This window comes from Otolemur garnettii, unplaced genomic scaffold, assembly GCF_000181295.1.
Source record: "Otolemur garnettii isolate 467f Iridium unplaced genomic scaffold, OtoGar3 scaffold00090, whole genome shotgun sequence".
Taxonomy (NCBI): Eukaryota; Metazoa; Chordata; class Mammalia; order Primates; family Galagidae; genus Otolemur; species Otolemur garnettii.
The window spans coordinates 874,777-897,003 of record NW_003852485.1 but is presented as its reverse complement, the minus strand read 5'-3'; the positions used below and the strand labels follow the sequence as shown (position 1 = coordinate 897,003).

Here is a 22,227-nt window from a genome sequence, read left to right as displayed (position 1 = left end):
ACTTAATAAAAATAGAATAGAATAGAATAAATAAAAAGAAGATAGATGAATGGCTAACAAACATATGCAAAAATGCTCATCATTCCTAATTTCCAGAGAAATGAAAAGCAAAGCCACCTTGAGATACCATCTAACCCCAGTGAGAATGGCCCACATCACAAAGTCTCAAAGCTGCAGATGCTGGCATGAATGTGGAGAGAAGGGAACACTTTTACACTGCTGGTGGGACTAAAAAACTAATACTATCTTTTTGGAAGGAAGTATGGATAATCCTTAAAGAATTCAAACTAGACTTCCCATTTGATCCTGCAATCCCATTACTGGGCATCTACCCAGTAAAAAAACATCACTTTATCATAAGAACATTTGCACTAGACTGTTTATTGCAGCTCAATAGTTGACAAACTGTGGAAACAACCTAAGTGCCTACCAATCGAGGAATGGATTAACCAGCTATGGTATATGTATACCATGGAATACTGCTGAGCCACTAAAAAGATGGAGACTCTACATCTTTTGTATTAACCTGGATGGAGTAGAAACATTCTTCTTAGTAAAGCATCACAAGTATGGAGGAACAAGAATACAATGTATTCAATTCTGATATGAGGACAGTTGATGACCTAGTACATGGTAGGGGGTAGGGGGTGGGAGAATGGAGAGAGAGAGAAGGGAGGTGGGGTCATGGTGTGTGACACACCTCTTAAGAGGCAGGACACAATTATAAGAGGGACTGTACCTAATAAATGTAATCAGGGTAACCTGGTTTTCTGTACCCTCAATGAATCCCCAACTATAAAAAAAAAAGAAAAAGAAAAAAAATGTCAGGCATCCTATACTGTACACAAAAATTAACTCAAGATGCATCAAAGACCTAAATTTGACACAAGTGATACAGGGTTCCCCCATTCAAGGCTGGAGAGGGGACCCCAGTTTCCTAGGCCCAGGCAATTTCATGTAAGCTGGGCAGGACTCCTCTGCAGTGGATGCCCTGCCTTTTTGCTTGAGCTGAAGTGACTGTATGCATTCATTTATTAATATGCTCATTAATATTGAAAAGGTATCTCCCACCTACCAAGTCCTGGCAAAATATAATTCTCAAGACCTTATACCCCTAGAAAAAAGACCCACCTGGAGACTTCCCACTTAGGTTTTTCCCTCTGCCAGAGCTCTGGTGCTTTTTATTCCTACTGTATTCCTTTCTTTCTAATAAATCCTATCTTACCACTGATCTGTGGTCTATGGGTTCATTCTTCAAATCCCTGAGACCAAGGACATACTACAGAAAGAAATTCTGGTAACATTAGAACCAAAATTATAAAACCCTTAGTAACAAACATAGAGAAATGCTTCATGATATTGAATTTGGCAAAGACATCCTGGATCTAACATTAAAAGCATAATAAAAGTAAAATATACAAACTGGATTACATTAATAGTAAAAATTTCTGTGCACCGAAAGACACAATTAATAGGAAAAAGGCAATGCACAGAACAAGAGAAAATATTTACAAATCATATAAATAAGGAGTTAATACCTAGAATATGTGAAGAACTTGTATAACTCAATAATAGTAATTAAATAGCCCCATTAAATTAATAAAAATTTCAATTTCTATTTAACCCAACATCTATTCAAACCTATTAAAAATGGACAAAAGATTTGAAATTAGACATTTTTCCAAAGATAATATATAAATGGAGAATAAGTACATAATGTTCAACATCACTAGTTATTAGGGAAACACAAGTTGAAAACACAATGAGGTATCACCTCACATCCGTTGATATTGCTAGTATCAAAACACACACACACAACCAGAAAATAACAAATGTTGGTAAGGATATGGAGAAACTGGACCTTGGTCACTTGGTGAGAATGTAAAATGGAATAGCTGCTATGGAAAACAATATGGCAATTCCTCAAAAGATCAGAATAGAATTACCATATAATCCAGCAATTTTACTTTTGGGTTTATTTTCAAAAGAATTGAAAATAAGATCTCAAAGAGAAATTTGCATACCCATGTTCACAGCAACACTATTCACAATAGTGAAGATATAAGAGGAAGTAAAATGTCCTGTGATGGTTGAATGGACAAGGAAAGTGGGGAATATACAATGAAATATTATTCAGCTTCAAAAAGGAAAGGAATCTGATATATGCTACAGTATGGCTAAAATTTGAGGACATTATGCTAAGTAAAATATATGTTACGAAAAGAGGAATACTATGTCATTCCACTTGTATTAGGTATCTAAAGTAGCCAAATTCATAGAAACAAAGGTCAGAATGATAGTTTCCAGGGGCTACTACCAGAGACAGAGGGGGAAAAGGAATTGTTTTTGTCTATAGAATTTCAGTTTTATAAGATGAAAAAGTTCCGGACATAGGTTGCACAATAATGTGACTATACTTGACATTGCTGAATTGTATTGATGGCAAATTTTACAGTCTGCATGTTTTACCAACAGAAAAAACATTTTTTAGAAAAAATTTAAACATTTTTTAAAGTTATCAGGTTTTTTGACACTATTGTCTTCATTAAAAATTGATCAGTCAAAATGGCTAAAATGATAATATCATATTTGGCTATTGAATTTTATTCTATGATCTCCTAATTCATTAATAGGACATACAAGGTCAGACAAGTCCATGAACTCATGCTAAGAAAAGTGCTACATGACTCATTGCTGAATATCACTTCTCTTGGGAAATTATGCACCAATACCACCAGTGCCTCGTCCACCCTTCAAAGCAATTTTGGAACTCTTTTTTCTAAATGGCCATCAGAGCTGTTACAATACTAAGTCTGACAAGGTTGTGAATTCATCCTAGAAAATGTGGACTGAAGGGTGGACTAGACACTGGTATTGATGCATAGCTTGCCAAGGGGAGTACTTCTAAAGTGACCACAGGGATAGTCAGTTATAAAGTATGCAGCACTTTTTCTATGATGAGTTTGTGAACTTAATTATCTGAACTTAGATTGTTTTAGTGCCTTCCTTCATTGACTAACTGCTATGCCTGCAAAAAGATACAACCAGTAATACCTGAAAAAATAAAATATTAAGTTTTTTAGAAACACAGTTATCCATTCTGAGGAAAATCAGACAGGACAAGAGTAAACAATGAAGAGAGAACTGAAGTGAATAAAGGGACCTAAAGGGACTCTGGGTTATTTTTATTGAGTCCTTGTGAAAACTGACCCAATCTATCTATCCATCCACCCTGGACTCGGTATAGTGTGGCACTCTGCCCAACTTTCATGTGGTGTTTTAATCAGATTCACTGGGAAACAGGCTCTAAAATGTGTCTGTCTTACCAAGACTTCAAACATACTTGCTATTTCTTGTTCTTTCAGTCAGTAGAGTGAACAAATATGATGTTATGCAGAACATCCACTCAGCGCAAATCTGTTTGGACTCTATTATGACAGAAGGTAGGGACAGTTGACACCGTGCCAAAACAAAACTATAAATGGATACCGTTGTACTTTCTACTGGAATGTTAACTACTTGTGATACTCTTTTTTGATAGTAATAGGAAAAATAATGGATTTTCCAGATCAGTGGCTGCACACCATGGTTGAGATCATGTTCATCTGCTTCAGCAAAGATTCTACATCTGAGACAGCAGTTGTAATTGGTGCTACCACTTAGGTTGAGTTTGAGGTAGCCCACTGTGAAACACCAGGATTTGACAAGATTCTTCTGTGGCCAGACTGATGCATACTCTAGGTCTTTAAAGGGGGTACTAATCCCTGCCATTCCCCTTCTGATACAAGACTGATTTTCATTAAGTTTCAGAGTCTTCTAACCCACTAGTTTTTCACCCCACAGGTGAAATAAACAATGTGAGGGCTCCGCTGACTACAAAGTTTGTCTACTGGCACTATATAGAGGTCAGAGGAGTGATAAGTTCCCCAGAAACATGCTCTTAGAGATTTATGGTTAGGGAATTTGTTAAAGAGAATTGCCAGCAATAACATCTGTGAAAGATTATGGGAAGCAGGACTTGGTACAGGGTGCAGTCGCAATAGAAGCCTCAGTCAATTCCACAGGGAACTGTGAAGCTGGGACAACCCCTCAGAATTGCCCCACATTGAAGCAAAAAGGCCAGGCTTCTATACTCCTTCACTGATAATTCATTGAATTAGCATGCCACAGCTTAGGCAGCCCCAGTTCAGTTGATGGTAGTAATTTAAATGTGCGTCCTCAGCAGGTAGCACCTCTGGCAAGTGAGGAAATAAATGCCTCAATCCTTCCGGAGAATGTTGGTAGTTCATGTGCCATCCATTACCAGCATTTCCAGATTTAGCAAATAAAAAACAATAAATAAAAATACTGCACAGGACATACTTCTACTAAAAAGTTACTTATTGTTTATCTAAAATTCAAATTTAACTTGGCATCCTGTGTTGTATATAGCAACACTATCCACAACCCATGTATTATAGAGCAAGTAAAATAATTGTAAGGGTATTAATATCTCTCTCCTTTTGTAATTTTATACTTTTGGTAGTACCAATCTCACATTGACATGAGAGATCAAAAAAGGAAATGGTTAAACTCTACAATTTTTGCTCTAGTGAGAATCCTGAGGTTATCTAATGATAGAGATTCAATGCCCTTTACTATGTTTTACCATAAGAAATCAGAGGTAGGCTTAGAAAGAACACTGTGGTAACATGAAGGAGGTTGGATTACTAAAAAGCCACCGTACACAGAAGAGAGAAAGAACCAGGGCAGAGGCAGTGAGAATGCAAGGGAGGGGAGGAGAAGAGACCCCTGAGACAGAGTCAAAGTGTTTACACCATGTACAAAAATAGAAGGTGAACAGAATCTAATAAACTTGTATTCTTTTGATTTTAGGTAGTAGTTGAAGACATAAAAATGGTAAAAGAGTACGTACAACAAAAAGAAATAAGTTTGGAGGGTGAGAATTAAACAATTGACATATTCATCAGAATACATAATAAACATGAATAAATTAATATATTACATCAAGCTGTTGTTATTGAGCAGGTGATCATTTTTCCATTAAATATATTGCACCTGAGATTTTATAGATATTTTTAACCACCTGGCATTTCTACAAGCTGTACTAAGGATGTTAAGTTATACTGGTAATTTTATTAGCTTAGTATATATGCATAAATCCTGAGAAACACTAATTTTCTAATTTAAAATCTTAATTGAAGGATTTATATGTTAAAAATATGTTTGTCTACAATAGCAATTCCTAACTCTATTTCATTTAAAATATTTATTGTGCACTATCTATATTACTAATGAAGCTTTTAAAAAGTAGTTCTTCTCTTTTCCTTTAATTGCACAAAAGGAAGGTGCTATGGTTTGCATTTGTCCCTTGAGAAGCAGGAATCAGGAACTTAATCCTCAATGTAACAGCATTGGGACTTCGGGCTAAAGGGTGGTATTAAGGTGGTGAGGGCCCCACTCTCATGAATGGATTAATGTGGATTATGGGGGGGCTCGAGGCTCTGCATTCCATTGTTCCACTTCTGTCACGCTCTCTCATCCTTCCTCCTACCACCACGGGATGACACAGCACAATGGTCCTTGACTTACACGGGCCCCTTGATCTTGTACTGCCCAGTCTCCAGAACTATGAGAAATAAATTTATTTACTTTATAAATTATCTAATTTGTGGTATTCTGTTACAGTAGTACACAACAGAAGAAGAATTACCACGGCCATTACCTCAGTAATGCCACCTTCTCACTGGGCCCTCTCACTCACTCACTTGATAGATTCCTGTTGCCAGCTGATTCTTCTTCAACCATGACACCCATTATATCACTCTTATGTTATTTTCTAATTCTGGGTATCAGTCCAGAACCACTAACAGATCTATTAAATCATTGTGTACTTGGGAAAGACACAGTGCAGAATATACAGAAGAAGAAATATCACACCAGAACCCTCCACAGCATTTTCAAATGGTAGATTGCTTATCTGTTTAGTGTGGTCAAGGGACAGAACAAATATTAGAAAGTCAAAATAAAGTTTATTCCTATTTTCCTTTAAAATTATAAAATGTATATCACCTGTGCATTCTATAGTTAATTTCAATTACTAGTGACTTAGCCACAATTATCAGCTTGTGGAATTAGAATATCCACTACTGACATCAATAAATAGAACAAAATCTGGTTAACTCAATTGCATTCTACCAATCAGAAATGACTTTTAATAAGCATGTACGCTGTCACCTGTATTCCCTAACTATGCTCAGCAAAGGAAAATATATGTAATGTATGCAGATATAATAATTAAACTGATCATAGTAAATTTTGTTTTTGGTCCTTATAAAAGAACCATTTAGCATTTTACTATAAGTATTTATAAATTAGTAATTGTTAACTTCCAATTACCTGTATACAGTATGCATCATAATCTTTAAACAAGATGGCTTTTCTCTGGAATTGAGTATATTTCTAGACTCACTTCTTGCTTTCTGGGGCTTTTGGTGTGTGTTTAGTGAATATAAGAACAGCTTGCCACGGCATGATGTAAGGAGGAAGGCAAATATACTATTGAAAAAAATGTAATCTAATGAAATTTCACACAAAGAGAAATTATTTTTATATTATCCATTATGAGTTTAGATTTTTCAAGGTTTGGCTCACTTCGATATAAATCACTACGTTAACCCAATGAGTATAACTTTCTCTGGCCTAGACATTTTCTGGGTACCAAGCAAAATGTCAGGCACAGAACAGGAAGAGTTGTTGAAAGTCGACTCTAAATATTACAGTGACTCTCCTGTTACGTGGCAAAAGATAAGATCTAAGAACAATGAATTTAATTGAAATTTAAATGGCTACATTATAATGCTTAAAGTGAAAAAAACCTATACGTCTCAGCTCAGTGGTTTATTAGGGGATTTCTCTGATTACTCGTTCTTAGGATCACCTCAGTTTCACTTTTCAGTCAAAAGATGGCAAATACTATATGCCTCATATTTCACTAGGAATAATTTCTGGTTAAGAAATAAAAACAGACTAATGCTGTGAGTACATTAAGTTGAGTTATAACAATAATTGTCAATACTTACTTAACTCTTATGAGAACTCTATTCTGAGCACCTTTCCCTTAATTCTCATACAAGTTTTAGGAAATATATTCTGTTGCTATCCTTATTTTAACAATTAAGAGAACTGAAGCGCAGAAACATTACCAGTTAACCATTTGATCATACTAGTTGAATTAGCTACTCCTCCATCTGTCACATATAAATAACACACACATATACAAGTAAAACAAGAATTTCAATTGTCCTTAACTCTCTTCCAGTGACAGCTTACTCTGACAACATAGGCCAGTTAGATCCTCCTCCTGTCCTATACCCACCTCTCATACTACGTATAGAACTTAATATGCTGCTTTGTCACCACATTTTCATTTCCCAATTGATCACAATTCCTTAAAGCAAAGATTATTGAAAGTCCAGCACACAACACAGTGCCTGTATAAGAGGAGTTCACTAGATGTCTTTTAGATGTTTTTGTATTGCTCATTGTTTGCAGCTCTGATTACTGGCTTTCCTGACTATACTGAAACAATCAGCTATATCCCCCTCCACCACCAATGCATTATTATTAATTACTCTTTTATCAACTTCCACAATTTTCTACATTACATGACAGACCTCACATTTCTCTTCAAAATACTTTTGGAAAGCCCACCAATAGCTATCCCAACAACAACAACAATAAAAAATGTCTTACCTTCTAAATCTTCTTTCTCAAAGTGTGTTTTGAGAATAGAACGAGTTCCACCTCTATCCACAACGGCCTCCTCATCATTTCTCTGTAGAATAAGGAGAAAGAAGAATAAATGATAATACATATATTCTCCTAATGTCAAAAAATATACCTCACCACGAGCCAATATTTTGGGACTTAATTCAGTCAGTTAAATCTACATGTGCCTCAGTAGTCTAATTAACTATCAAGTGTTGATTTTAAAAGGAAAGTAAAATAAATTTGACCATATATTCAGAGAAGGAATTTTATTTGGTTTCCCCTGACACTGAAAGTAGTCAAACAGTGCAGTTGGCATCATTTTTTAGTGAGATAAAAAATAGAAAACAAATGGTTATCCTGTCAATTTAGCAACATACATTTTTATCCCTGATAAAGAATTCTTGTTAACAAGATGACATCTTGAACTATATAAGGAAAATATGAAAATCATTAGTATTAACACTAATAATGATATGGCAGGGTGAAATAATTCCACTGCCATTAAAAATGGGTTGGAGTATCTAATCCCTTGAAAGCAATTAGCAGCAATTATTAGGTAAATGACAACTCTAATTACTTTGCTTCAGTATGATGCATTTTATTCAAGCTAAACGTGTGCTTTAAACTTTAATTTAGTTTCTACATATATTTTTACAGAAGCTATGTTTTCTGAACATTGTATACATGCTCAAAACAATATACTCAGTAATTTAGTACTCAATAAAATAATGGGGGCAAGGTTGAGCATAATCAATCCATTTTGGCTATGCAGAAATGGACAAAATGCAAAATATTAAATGAATCAAAACATAAACTAGTATATTTGCAATTTTTGTCCAGTTGTGAATGGCAATTTATACTCCTACAAGAAAAAGAATATCAAGTTGCATCATTCTTGGACATTATCATTCCAATTATCATTTCTGATTAGTTTACTAATCTCCTAGAAAAGTCTTCCAGAACTTAGATATTAGACTAAATGAGGTGGGAAATGTATGGTTAACTGATTTCTTAACTATTTATGATGTTGGAATAAACAGTGTTAAAACACTAAAGAGATGCTATAGTCAGGTGCCTAAAGTGTGAGAAAATGAGATGATCATATGATCTTTGTTTTTGCTTCTGTTTATATTATGAAACACATTTTTTTTTCTATATTTTGAACCACGCTGGGTCAGGTAGATTTTTTTTTTTTGATGTGCTGTTGAATTTGGTCTTAGTATTTTACTCATAAGCAATATTGGTCTATATTTTTATTTTCTTATTGTGTCCTCCCTAGCTTTGGCATCAAAGTGATAATGACTTCATAGAATGAGTTGAGAAGGATTCCCTCCCTTTCATTATTGTGGAATAATTTCTGTAGTATGGGTAACCCTCTCCCTTATAAGTCTTGTAGAATTTGGCTGTGAACAAATCAGGAGACATCACATTACCAGATTCAAACTATACTACAAGGCTATAGTAGCCAAGCAGCATGGTATTGGCACAAAAATAGAGACATAGACCAATGAAGCAGAACAGAGAACACAGATATAAAACCATCCACATACAGCCAAGTGATCTTTGACATAGCAGACAACAATATGCACTGGGGAAAAGGAGCCCTATTCAACAAAAGGTGCTGGGAAACTTAGCCACATGAGGAAAAATGAAATAGGATCCATTTCTCTCACCACTCACAAAAATTAATTCAAGATGGAGAAAAGCCTTACATTAAGGCATAAACCATGAGAATTCTAGAAGAAAATGTAGGTAAAATCTCTTCTAGATATTAGTCTAGGCAAAGAATTTATGACTAAGACCCCAATGGCAGTTATAGCAACAACAAAAGTAAATAAAGGAGGCTTAATTGAATTAAAAATATTCTGCACAGCTAAGAAAATAATCAATAGAGCAAATAGACAACCTACAGAATGTGAGAAAATATTTGCAAACTATATATCAAATAAAGGGCTAATATCCATAATCTACAAAGAGCTTAAATAAATCAGCAAGAAAAAAACAACCCCATTAAAAAGTTTGCAAAAGACATGAAAGAAGCTTTTCAAAAGAAAATAGATAAATGGCCAATAAACATATGAAAAAGTTTTAATGTCACTAATCATCAGGGAAATACAATATAAACCATATAATGATCACTTTACCATTTACAGGATGGCTTTTAACAAAATGTCCAAAAATAATAGATGCTGGCATGAATGCAGAGAGAAAAGAATACTTATGAATTATTGATGGGACTGCAAATTAGTACAACCTCCATGGAAAAGAGTATGTAGATTCTTCAAAGAACTTAAAAGTATACCTAAAATTTCATCCAACAATCCCATTACTCGTTATTTAATGAAGGGAAAAGAAGTCATTTGATCAAAAAGACATGTGAACTTGAATGTTTCTTGCAGCACAATTACAACTTCAAATATGCACTACTAAACCAAGTGCTCATCAATTCATAAGTAGATTAGCAAAATGTGGTATATGTCCACCGTGGATTACTATGCAACCATAGGGAAAAAATGAATAATGCCCTTTATAATAATTTGGAAGGAACTGGAGACCATTATCCTAGGTGAAGCATCTAAATAATGGAAAAACAAACATCACATGTATTTACATTCACTTGGAACTATCCAGTGAGCACACAAGTGCACAGAGGGCACAAACTCAGCAGAAATCAAGCAAGGATGAAGGAAGAGGGGAGAAGGGTTGAAAACTTCCCTAACAGGTACAGTGAACACTATTTAAGTGATGGGCACATTTATAGCTGTGTTTCAAGCATTACAAAAGCAATCCATGTAACCATGAACACCTGTATTCCCTTAACGTTTTGAATTTTTTTTAAGTATAGAGTAGAATAAACCACAATGCAATAAAAAAGAAATAACTATTGGTTTGAAAAATACTAAAATTGAATTTATATAATTTTCATAAACCAAACAAATGGAAGTTTCAGCCTATTTAGAATCTTGTTATTGATGCATTTACAAATCAACCTTACAATTTGTGTAAAACATACTTAAATATATGTCACGTTGAAAAGTGCATTTGCCTTCCAGGGTGCCGTCAGGCAGAATGCCACAGCTAAGTCATGCTTCTGTATTCAGAGGTCAGAAAGGGCACTATTAGACTAATATCTTGCAGTGGCAACAACTGCAAAATGAATAGGTTTATAGAAAAGGTATTTTCTGCTATACAGTAAAACATTTACTTTTTATTTCAAGGACATGAATCAATTTTTAACTTATAAAAATGGTTTTTCTCTTTATTTATACAAAGCTTGTATTCTATCCTTGAACAAAAGATAATTCCTTTGAATAGTTAATGGAAAGATACCGAGATAAAGTGAAATTTTGCAGCAGAAGTAGAAGTGGAATCTAAATAAGAAATATTAAAAGTTAACTGCTATACACGTAGAAATGACTTAATTTTCATGTTTCTTCAAAAGAGAAAATAAAAGAATATAAATATAATTAAATATAAATATTTCTTTCTTCAGCATGATACACATTATCCCCTTTAAATACTCACTGGATGTTCCATGGAAACATTAAATATATAGTCTCTTAGGATGAAAATTCCCAAGATACAAATTAATGCTAATATATATAATGAAAATTCTCTATTTTGACTATAGTACAAAAGGTTATGTCAATATTGTTCAATACACTATTATCTGTCCCCCTTAGTACCAACAGCAAGTATTGGGTGTGATGAGACGAATGCAGAAGAATGTACAGCCTTGGGTACCAGAACTTGCGGTTACCCCAAGTATACCAGTAAGATAAATTTCATTTCATTTTGTACTGAGTTACTTTCTAGATTTGTTGAACATCAGACACATTAATTCATGCTGATTTCCATGTGTATTTACTCACTTAGGAACACACATTAGCATTGTGTAGTGAAGAAAGCATGAATATATTACATTGCCCCTCAATACAATTTACCCTTCCTACAAAATCAAGTCAAAAGCTGTATGATGACTAATTCCAGTAGGTAGTTACCACAATGTTTAAAAAATTTTTAAGACATGAAAAACAACACAGTCACATATTCATTGTATCTCATTCCAACAGTGTTCCACACATATGTAATCAAACAAAAGTTTCACAAACCAATATTTACCCTTACTATACAATGCACTCTCATATATTCTATTCTAGGATATTCTGTTTAATTTAAGAATACTAGTCACTATCTATTACATTTATTTCAGAACTTAATAATGGCTTACCATCTGCAACTTGCAAAACGTTGGTAAAGACTAAGGCCCTGGAACAGAGTAACAGTACCCAATCCATATAGAAATCACATCTTAAGTCTATTTACATAGTCTGTTTGTTAACTGAATGTAGAAACTATAATTTATAACTTTCAAGTTAATATTTTTCAATTTTTGAAGTTTGAGTTATGCTAAGTTTAAGATTTATAATTGCATAAGTCATACCCTTTGCTTAATTATTTTGAGTTTTTTTTTCTTTCATCAAAAGTAAAATGGTTTGTTCTTCCTCTAGTCTCACTAAAGCACATATCCCCTATGCCTTCTAAAGGAAGAACAAAGACTATATACATGCTTGCACTAGTTATACCCTGATTGTAAACAAACAGAATTTGTATAAATATAATTGCTTAGATTGCCATTTTAAAGACAAACTCTTGTAACTGGCACAACAATAGGCATTCTGTGATTCTCTGCAATTTGATGACTTCTGAACAGTAAGACATCTGTATTTTGAATCCAAATATATACAAATGTAAATTGGGAACCTCTCCACCTCCAAAAATGTTTTTAAAAGGAAGGATTTTTATTGTTGTTATCTTTTACTGAACGAGTATTAGAGAGCAACAGCAGAAAAGAGATTTTGTACCTTAGCTGTCACATCTATAGTATTCTTAAAACAGTGTATTATCTCACACAAGAGCAAATAAGATGAGTCACTTAATTATTAAAATGTTCCCCAAAATATTAACTATTTCTTCTAGAATTGTTTATGAATATCATTAAGCTTTATGAACACATGAAAAATGCATTATTCTGATTTACCACAATTCTTGTCTATGGTCTTCAATGAGATATAATTTTTCCAGTTTTATAAAATGAATATAACAATAATACATGAATAGGAAAATTCAATTTTTTTCATATCCACTATGCAATCATTTTAGCAATTATCTTTGCATCCTCAAATGAATTAATAGAGGACATTGCAGTTATTTTAAATTTAGAATTCTTTCTTCCCTACAACTATTTATATTCCTGTTCTTCTACCCTGTTCATTTCTTCTCCTTATAAATCACCACTTTTATTGATTTTTAATTTATCCCTCCATTATTACCACTTGGTAATCTAAGCAATTATATTTATATATTCATATACTCCTCTTTCTTAAACATACTAGAAACAGTTTTCTGTTCCTTGTTTTTCTTAATAATAAGTGTTGGAAGTTACTTTACATAAGCATATCAAGATCATTCTTATTCATTTCTGTAGCTGAATAATATTCCATTGTATGCATGACCCATAATTCACTCCACCAGTCCCCTATTGACAGATATTTCATTTGCCTCCATTTCCTCAATTATTGGCAATGGATATACTTGTACATTTATCATTTTGTGTTTTTGCCAGTTTAAATTTTGAGATAGATTCCTAGAAGTGGGATTTCCTTGTCAAAAGATTAGATAAATTTGCAATTCTGCCATATCGTCTAAATTCTCCTCCATAAGGGGTCCTTTCACCCTGCATTATTTATCACATCAATTTTTTAAAGCAACCAGTTTTTTGCTTTTCTATTAGATATTAGCATGATACGGTGTGCTATATTCTCTACTAACCCTTACAGATCCACTTTCTACTCTTCATCCGGTTGTTTGGACTGAAATCACCAGGTTCCTTGCCATCTAGCTTCTGACTGAATTCAGCCAATGAGAGATGATGGCTGAGGAATGGAGGCTGGAGGAAAGAGACACATGTCCTATTGGGCTAAAGTTTGTCAGTGGCTATGTTCTCCTATCGAAGACCAAAGCTCTTGTCATATGTCTATTACAGCTCTTGCTAGATTTCATTAACTGCTCTCACATCTTGCTCCTTTAGGCCTGGGGTAGCAACAGAGTCCTGCTGCTACTGGTCTTCAGGATTTCACTAACCCTATTTGATTTCCTTTTATCTGGCCCACACCTTTATAAGCAGTCCTTTCATTAAACTCTTTTTATGACCCCTTTTGAATAACCATCTATTTCTTTTTCTGACCTAAACACACACATATGTATGTGACATGTGTGTGTACATATATATATGTCACATTTATTTTAATGACTAAAAATCCATGACTTCAAATTGTGTGGAAATGGGCACATAATTGAAATGACAACTTATATACATGCCTTTGACTAAGAAATACCTACCAAAAAAAAAAATATTGCTCAATGAAGGGTAGAGTAAAAACTGGTGGAGAGACTCTGGGTTATCAAAGAACTATCAATAACATGATTAACTCATAAAGATTTTAATTTCTGTCAGATATGAAAAAGAGGGCTTAGAATAAACTTCTAGATGTGTAAAAGGAAGTGATCAAGAATGACTAATAAGTAAGTACAGAACACTTTCAAAAAATATTCCTCACAACTTAAGGAATGCATGGTATCTCTCAACCTATGGATTAGTATATAACTTAATATGAACAAAGCATTTTTTAATATTAACTTAAGGAGCAACAGAAATACGTGGACATGTACGTTTTTATAAACATGACCTAAGGACTAGTTGATTAAGTGTTTATAATTTCCAAAGCCTCCAAACTTTTCAATTGTCATTAATGTTAAAATATATCACAAATCACTATGGTTGATTTTACTCATTTCACTATGTTAAGACACGTATTGTACAGACTTTAACATTTTCAATATTTTCATATTTAGCTTTAGTAATTCTTTGCTACTGTTTTATTTAAAAAATAGATGTTTGATTTTAACGTACTGGTTTTCTTATCCATTTCATTACTTTTAAATTATGAAATTAAGAAAATTGAACAGGGGAGGAGGGTGGATGGGTGGAGGGAGGGTGATTGGTGGTGTCACTTCTATGGTTTATCTTATAAGGGTACAAGTGAATCTTTCTAAAAGCAGAGTATGAATGTCTTAACTCAATAACTAAAAAAATGACATGAAGGCTACATTAACCAGTTTGGTGAGAGTACTTCAAATTTTATATGAAAACACCACACTGTACCCCATGGCTGCATTAATGTACACAGCTATGATTTAATAAAAAAAAGAAAAAAGAAAAGAAAATTGAACATTAGCGTTTAGGTTCAATAATAATATTCAACAGATTCATTCATTATTTACTCTAGAATCATTCCATTTTTTCATTACCATGTAATGGAAGTAAAATACAAATATAAAAGGCTTGACTTCTTAACCTCTAACTGTATTATGGTGTTTTAAATAGGAATATATGTTTTAAAATCATTTAAGAAACTGAAATGTTAAAAGATTTCAATAAATACTAGATGAACTGAAAACTAAGCATAAGTCAAGTCTAAATTCTAGTTTCACTGAATATATTATAGTTCCATAAAATGAACCTATCTCTTTTTATTAGCATACTACTGTGAAATTAGAAGTTTAGAATCTGGTATCTATTCTGTGATATAGACTACACTATCTCATGAGAATATGAGTTAAGTCTATGTTTCTTCTCAGGTAGCCCATTAAATCACTTTCTCTTTCCTATGTATTTTTATTAAAGAAGCATTTGAGTTTCCTTCTAAAGTATCTAATTGGGAAGTTGGCATACCAACCAAATTAGGTTTCATTTACTCATGCAAAGTAAATGTGTTATTTCATCTTTACACATACAAGAAAAAAATAGAACTGAGAATAAGAATTAGAGAGTAAAATCTGCTATTGTAGGAATAGTGTTAAGAAGGCATGAACTAAATCATCACATAAAAATCTCTTTTTTTCTCATCTCATTTACTTGGAAAACTCCACCCATGCCAAACTGAATACAAGTTAGGGGACCACATAGATAGGTCAGGGAGGCTCTGGTCTGTTGAAATGAAATAATCCAGGATCAGATTCAGGGTTGAAAGTCATTTAGTGCTGGAGCATCTTCTGGCTCAGGATTAAGTTCATCACAACATACAGTTTTATATAATACCTGTGACTGCTATGGGGACCTAAAGAATACTGTCACTTCTACTGTGCCTGACATCTGGCAGTTTAAGGGTAAAAGGTGTTTGAGAAGTTAATAATAATTTTATTTAGACAAAAGTATTTTACAGATAGTGATACTAGCATTATTTGCCTACAAGTTTTCTTTACTTCTGGGCTTATTTCTGACTTGTTCTTAAGAGTCCTTCTGAAGCCTCAGTTCTGCCTAGGAATCCAATTTTGTACCCAGAACATGATATTAATTGCTGCTAGATTTCCTTCTTGATGCCTCATGCTGTCTTTATTCTCTTCGTGTTGCTTGCTCATAAATGCCCCACCACAAGTTTCCATCTGTCTTGCAGGCTTTCCTATATTTGTCCCGCTGTGTCCTTCCCTAAGCATCTGCCACAGCCCTCATGGTTTGTTTAGTGTACAAGCCCAACTTCTTGCTGATATGACCTATTTATTTGCTGCTAACTCTCCCATTCTGAAGATTATCAAAAAAGGCAACGTTGGAGAGACACTAAGAGTTTGTATGTGGCACTACATAACATCTGGCTAGTTACAAGTTTTGTTTCAGTGAATTCCTAGATGTGTGACTTTGCGCATTTTATATAATCTCTCTTTGTCTTGAGTTACTTATTAGTACACATAAAGTTTATGCATTTTCCTGGCAAGCAGTAAGCTCGCAATAATTTTTTGTTATATTATTATCTGTATCATAGAGGCCACTAAAATCAGTAAGATATTGTTTCTTTCCCTGAAGCAGTTACATCAAGTAAGTACAATAGTATAATGGTATTTTGAAAGAAATACATAGAAGTGACACTCAACACATAAAGGTTACTATTTCTCTCTGAGAAAGTCAATAAAGACTCTATTAAGAGCCACATGAACTGATTTATAAAAGAAAATTGATCTTTGTTAGGCTGATGAGAGGGTAAAATGGTAGCTGGATCTTAAGTATCCAAACAAGACCCTATTAGAATAAGTATGAAAGACATGAAGAGGACCCAGAGCAAGAATGACTTGCTACCAAACTATCAAGCTACTGAATTTGTTGTTCTTATAATCCCAATGCCTGGAAAGAACACTTCTCCCCAAACCAAAAGTAGGATTATTAAAAATCCCAATGTGGAAAATCTATAACTTTAAGAAATTGTGTGTGTGTGTGTGAGAGAGAGATTCTTAAAATGAAAAACCCCATGGATGGGTAAAATAGTTAAGTGGATGGACAATCTAAGAATTAGAGAACCAGGATAAAGATCTGAAGAAATCACACAGAACACAGCACAGAATGAAAAAATATTAAAAGTTAAAAATAAATTTTAAAATGTAGAATAACATATTCTTAACTGGAGTTCTAGAAAATAAGAGTAGAGAGAATGAGGGAGGAGAATGATTTTTAAATAATAGGTGAAAATTTTCCAGAATTGGTAGAAGACTTAAAACCTCAAGTTTAGGAATCACAATGAATCATGAATAATAATTAAAAGAAAATTCACACCTATACCTATCATGCGAAACTGTAGAATGACACATTTTTAAAGCAGCAAGAGAGAAAAAAAAAAAGAGATCACTTCCAAAGGAATAAAAACCAACAAAAAGAGAAGCCAAAGACTGTAAAATAATATCTTTGAGATGCTGAGGAGAAACATATTACTCTGGAAGTATATATCTAGCTAAACTATTATTGAAGAAAGACACTTCATCTGTCTATCAAAGGAAATAATCAGCAAAATGAAAGGCAATCTACAGAAATAATTAATATATTTGCAAACCATACATTTGATAAAAGCTTACTATCCAAAATATATAAAGAACTCACACACTCTATAGCAAAAACCCAAATAACCTAGTTTAAAAATGGGCATAGGGTCCAAGTAGACACTTTTCCCAAGATTATAAAACTAACCAACAAGTATATAAAAAGGTCCCCAACATCACTAATCATCAGGTAAATGCAAATCAAAACTACAGTGACATACCAACTCATACCTATTAGGATGGGTATTATCAAAAAGACAAGAGGTAAAAAGTGTTGGTGAGGATGTGGAGAAAGGGAAACCCTTGTACATTGTTAAAGGGAATGTAAATTGGTATAGCCGTTATGGAAAACCATATGGAGGACCTCGAAAATTAAAAATAAAATTACTATATGACTTGGCAATCACACTTCTATGTACATCTACAAAGGAAATAAAAATCAGTATCTCAAAGAGATATCCATATTCCATGTCCACTGCAGCATTATTTACAATAGCCAAGATATGGAAACAACTTAAGTGTCCATCAATGGATAAATGGATAAAAAGAATATGGCATATACAGGCAGTGTATATTACACCTGTAATCCTGGCACTCTGAGAGGTGGATTGATTGATTAAGACCAGCCTGAACAAGAGCAAGACACTGTCTCTGCTAAAACTAGAAAAATTAGCCAGGTGTTACGGAGTGCACCTATAGTCCCAGCTACTTGGGAGGCTAAGCCAAGAGGATTGGTTGAGCCCAGGAGTTTGAGCTCACAGTGAGCTATGATGACACCACTGCACGTCACCACGGTGACAGAGACTCTGGCTCAATAAAAAAAAAACAAAAATAGAATGTGGTATACACGCACACTGGACTATTCCTCAATCAAAAAAAAAAAAGGAATATGCAACAACAGAGATAAACCTGGAGAACATTATGCTAAGTGAAATAAGCAAGAAACAGAAAGACAAATACCAAGTGATTTCACTTATATGTAGAATCTCAAGAAGTTAAATTTATAAAAGCAGAGAGTAGAAGGGTTGTTGTTTTGGAAATTTCACTCATAAGATGAACAAGTTCTGGGATCTTATGTACAGCATGGTGAATATAGTTAATAATATTGTATCATTTACTTGAAATTTGTTAAAAAGAGCAGATCTAACCCCCCCCACATACACATGTGCAATTAATTTGATTGTGGGAATTGTTATAAAATATATACACATATTAAGTTATCACATTGTACACTTGGCATATATACAATTTTTATTTGTCAATTATACTTCAATAACATTGAGGAGGAAGATATTTTAGATAAACAGAAACATAGAATTTCTCACCAAACACCCTTCTTAAAGGAACTTCTAGGTATACACTTCAAGAAGAAAACAAAATTATCCCCGAAGACATGTCTATGATAGAAGAGGAAATGGTAAGATGATAAATTGATGAACATAAACACAACTAAAATTAAAATGAGTTTAAAAATAAATTTATGGCCTCTAGGTACTTTTCAGTAGTAAAATACTTGAAAGTTTTTCATTAAATTGTTTTCTGCTTCAGTGTAAAAGTCATTTTTTTTTCTGTATTCAGGTACTTATCCATGATTTAGCCGAGTCTAAGATAACATTTATAATGATCCCAAATAGCTATACCTTTCTCCATTTCTACCACACAAATTCCTGATATTTTTATCTTATACTATGGATTGGTAGGAGACATAGCTTCAATTATAGAAGGGAATAAAGGTAGATTTATACATTTTAAAATGCAATTAGCCATTTCTAGCTTCTCCATCATAAAGGCTTGTTCTTTACAACTTTGTAAGAATCTACAAAATCAGAGTACTACAAGTACTCAGCCTTCTCTTTAATTAGGACAGTTGAGTTGGCCTATATACACAATAGTCAATGATGTGAATTATTTACACTGAAATAAATGTCTGCATTTTTAATGTGCACAGATGAATTACATTTGAAGACTCAGTAATTTGCAAATTGAAGATGAAAAGAAGTTTCCTAATATAAGTAAAGCAAACAAATCAAAAGAGAAAGAATTATAAAATAATAGTTGCAAGGCATTATGAATTAAATAAATAATGAAATTTCAATATATTTTTAGAAATAGTACTGAGGAAGAAGATAAATAAAATATGAGAAGATAAACTTCAATGATAAGTAAACAAGCTGTAGGAAAAGATACTGTACCTCGGTTAAGAGCATGAGTTATAAAAAGTATTCGGCTTTAATAATTTATTTAAAAAGTAGGAAGATATAACAGGTTCAGTGATTGTTCTTAAAGCACAATGATTGTTTATTAGATTACTAATGTTATATTATATAACTAAAAAAAGCAATAGAAATATGAGTAGCCACGTATACATTTAATAGCAATTTTAACTAAAGTTATTTTCTTAATTGTACAAATGTCAAAAATATCTCAAACTTCAAGATATAAAGAAAGAAAATAAAAATATTGTAAACATGGAAAAAATAGAAATAGATTTGATATGGAACATGAGGAAAAAGTAGGTACAATTGTATATTGTACTCTTGATTAATAATTTCTTATGTTTCATAAATTATTTATTCTCTTTACAAAACCAAAGCTTTCTATCATTTGAGTTAAATTTGTGTAAAATTGAGAAGTAAGGATTTCTACTATTCAGAAAAACATCAGCTATTGGAAATACATGTATGTTAGCTCTGGACTAAGCATGTAAAAGAAACAGCTGCCCTCACCTCTCTTCATCAGTGATGATTTCTCTCCCCTCAGAAAAATATTTAATCCATTTGTAAGCTGCCATTTCCTTCATGGAATTATCCCCATAAACTTGGACTAAAATGTCCTTGATTTTGCTTTCACCCTGGCCAAATTTAATAGGAAATTTACAAATGTTTGTTCATTGCTCTAATTCGAACTCCCACATTCTAGTGAAAGCACATGAAAACACACAACACAATAAATGTAACTCAGAAGGACACTTTCATACATTGACACAACTGTGAGACACTAAAATACAAGGTTTGAAACTATATCAGGTTGTTTGTATAGCGCTGCCAACATAAGCACTGGGGGCAAGGTCATGAACTTAATTGTTAGATCTCATATTTATTGCTATTTGTTTTCTAACATATAGATTTCAAGCTACAATTTTTCCTTTTACTTTAGCAGTATCACAAAAGGGTTGTATAACATTTCAATGAACATTATTAAAAATATATTTAAAAGACCAGGGTACAATAAATGAAACCAATCAGCGAAAGTTTTTATTTTTAAAAACAGATTCTTAATTAACTTACAGAAAACTCATGCATCAACATTTTTTCATAGACTACCATTTGCCAGGCACTCAAAATTTTTAAAAAAGAAAAATAACACTTTTTATTTTCATGAAGTTATAGTTGGATTGATCAAATAAGCAAACAAATTAAAATACAATTTCAGTTCATACTAGAATTTATTATAAGATTAGATATGGAAGATAGCTGACAGGTACAAGCCTCTGACAGAAGCTCCTGTCCAGAGGAAAGGATAAAGTCCAGAAAATACCCAACAAAGTTGAAGTCTAGGAGCCTAGCTGAGAGAGAAGAGTGATGTCTGTAGGACACATCTGCTGAGGCAAGTTGCAACTCCTAGAAAGCAATCTACAGGTACATAATACAACCCAAAGGAAAAGTATCCATCTCCTCTCTCAAAAAAGTTGTGTTTTTCTCCTTGTTTTCTCTTCATCTGCTCCTGTAAGTTTCCTACAGGCAAGCAGTGAACTGAGGACTTATTATCTCACCCACGTGTAGGAGCTACAGAAAGTGGGGTCTACTCCTCTAGAGAGACCCTGCCGAGACTCCAAACACCTTCTTGCCAGGCAGAAAAATCAAACTAACATTTCACTGCCATTTTGAATTGCCAGTCCACCATTCCCCACTTGCCTGCAGGGACAGTGAGAGGAGGCCCAAGAGCAGCATCCCCTCACCCTGGCGGGACCAAGCGCCTTGTCCCAGCCCTGCAGCCAGAGAACTATGTGGCTGCTGGTGCTCTGCCACTCCGGGCACCCAAGCAGGGCGCCCCGAGGACTGACCGAGCTGTGCATTCCCGGCACCCCAGGCCCGGTGGTCTGAGAACTGTGAGAGGATGGTCAATTGAGAGGGAACCACATTGGAGTGGAAGCCGGCATCTTCTACAGTGGAAGCCACTGGCTGAACAGTTTTGGGATGGCCTTCAAACAGTGCAAATTCAGCATGGGGTGGAATCAGCAGAAAAACTCTGGTAAACTGAATAACCAGAATAAATCAACTCCCCCAAGGAAGGATGGGGCAGATGAAATTGAAGATCATATCCATAAACAGATGGCTGAGATGTCAGAAATTGAGTTCAGAATCTGGATAACAAATAAGATTAACAGAATGGAGGAAAGGAGGGAATTAGAATTTCAAATTATTCAAAAGCTGTTTCAAGAATTCAATAATTTCTGGCTCAGTGCCTGTGGCTCAAGTGGCTAAGGCACCAGCCACATACACCTAAGGTGGCGGGTTCAAATCCAGCCCGGCC

At 33.9% G+C, this 22,227-nt stretch overlaps 1 protein-coding gene across 5 annotated transcripts in view; it reads right to left on the bottom strand.

Annotated features, from left to right (window-relative positions):
• The window catches only part of SLC4A10 (solute carrier family 4 member 10), a 307,175-nt gene that overhangs the window by 178,025 nt on the left and 106,923 nt on the right, over nt 1-22,227 (bottom strand). For 4 of the 5 annotated variants that reach the window (XM_003795138.2, XM_003795139.2, XM_023516344.1 and 1 more), the window contains exon 2: nt 7,756-7,837. In XM_003795138.2, the coding sequence (XP_003795186.1) occupies nt 7,756-7,837 (82 nt within the window). Of the gene's footprint in view, nt 1-7,755; nt 7,838-22,227 lie in introns of those variants that run through there. The other variant, XM_023516347.1, reaches the window with a different exon arrangement.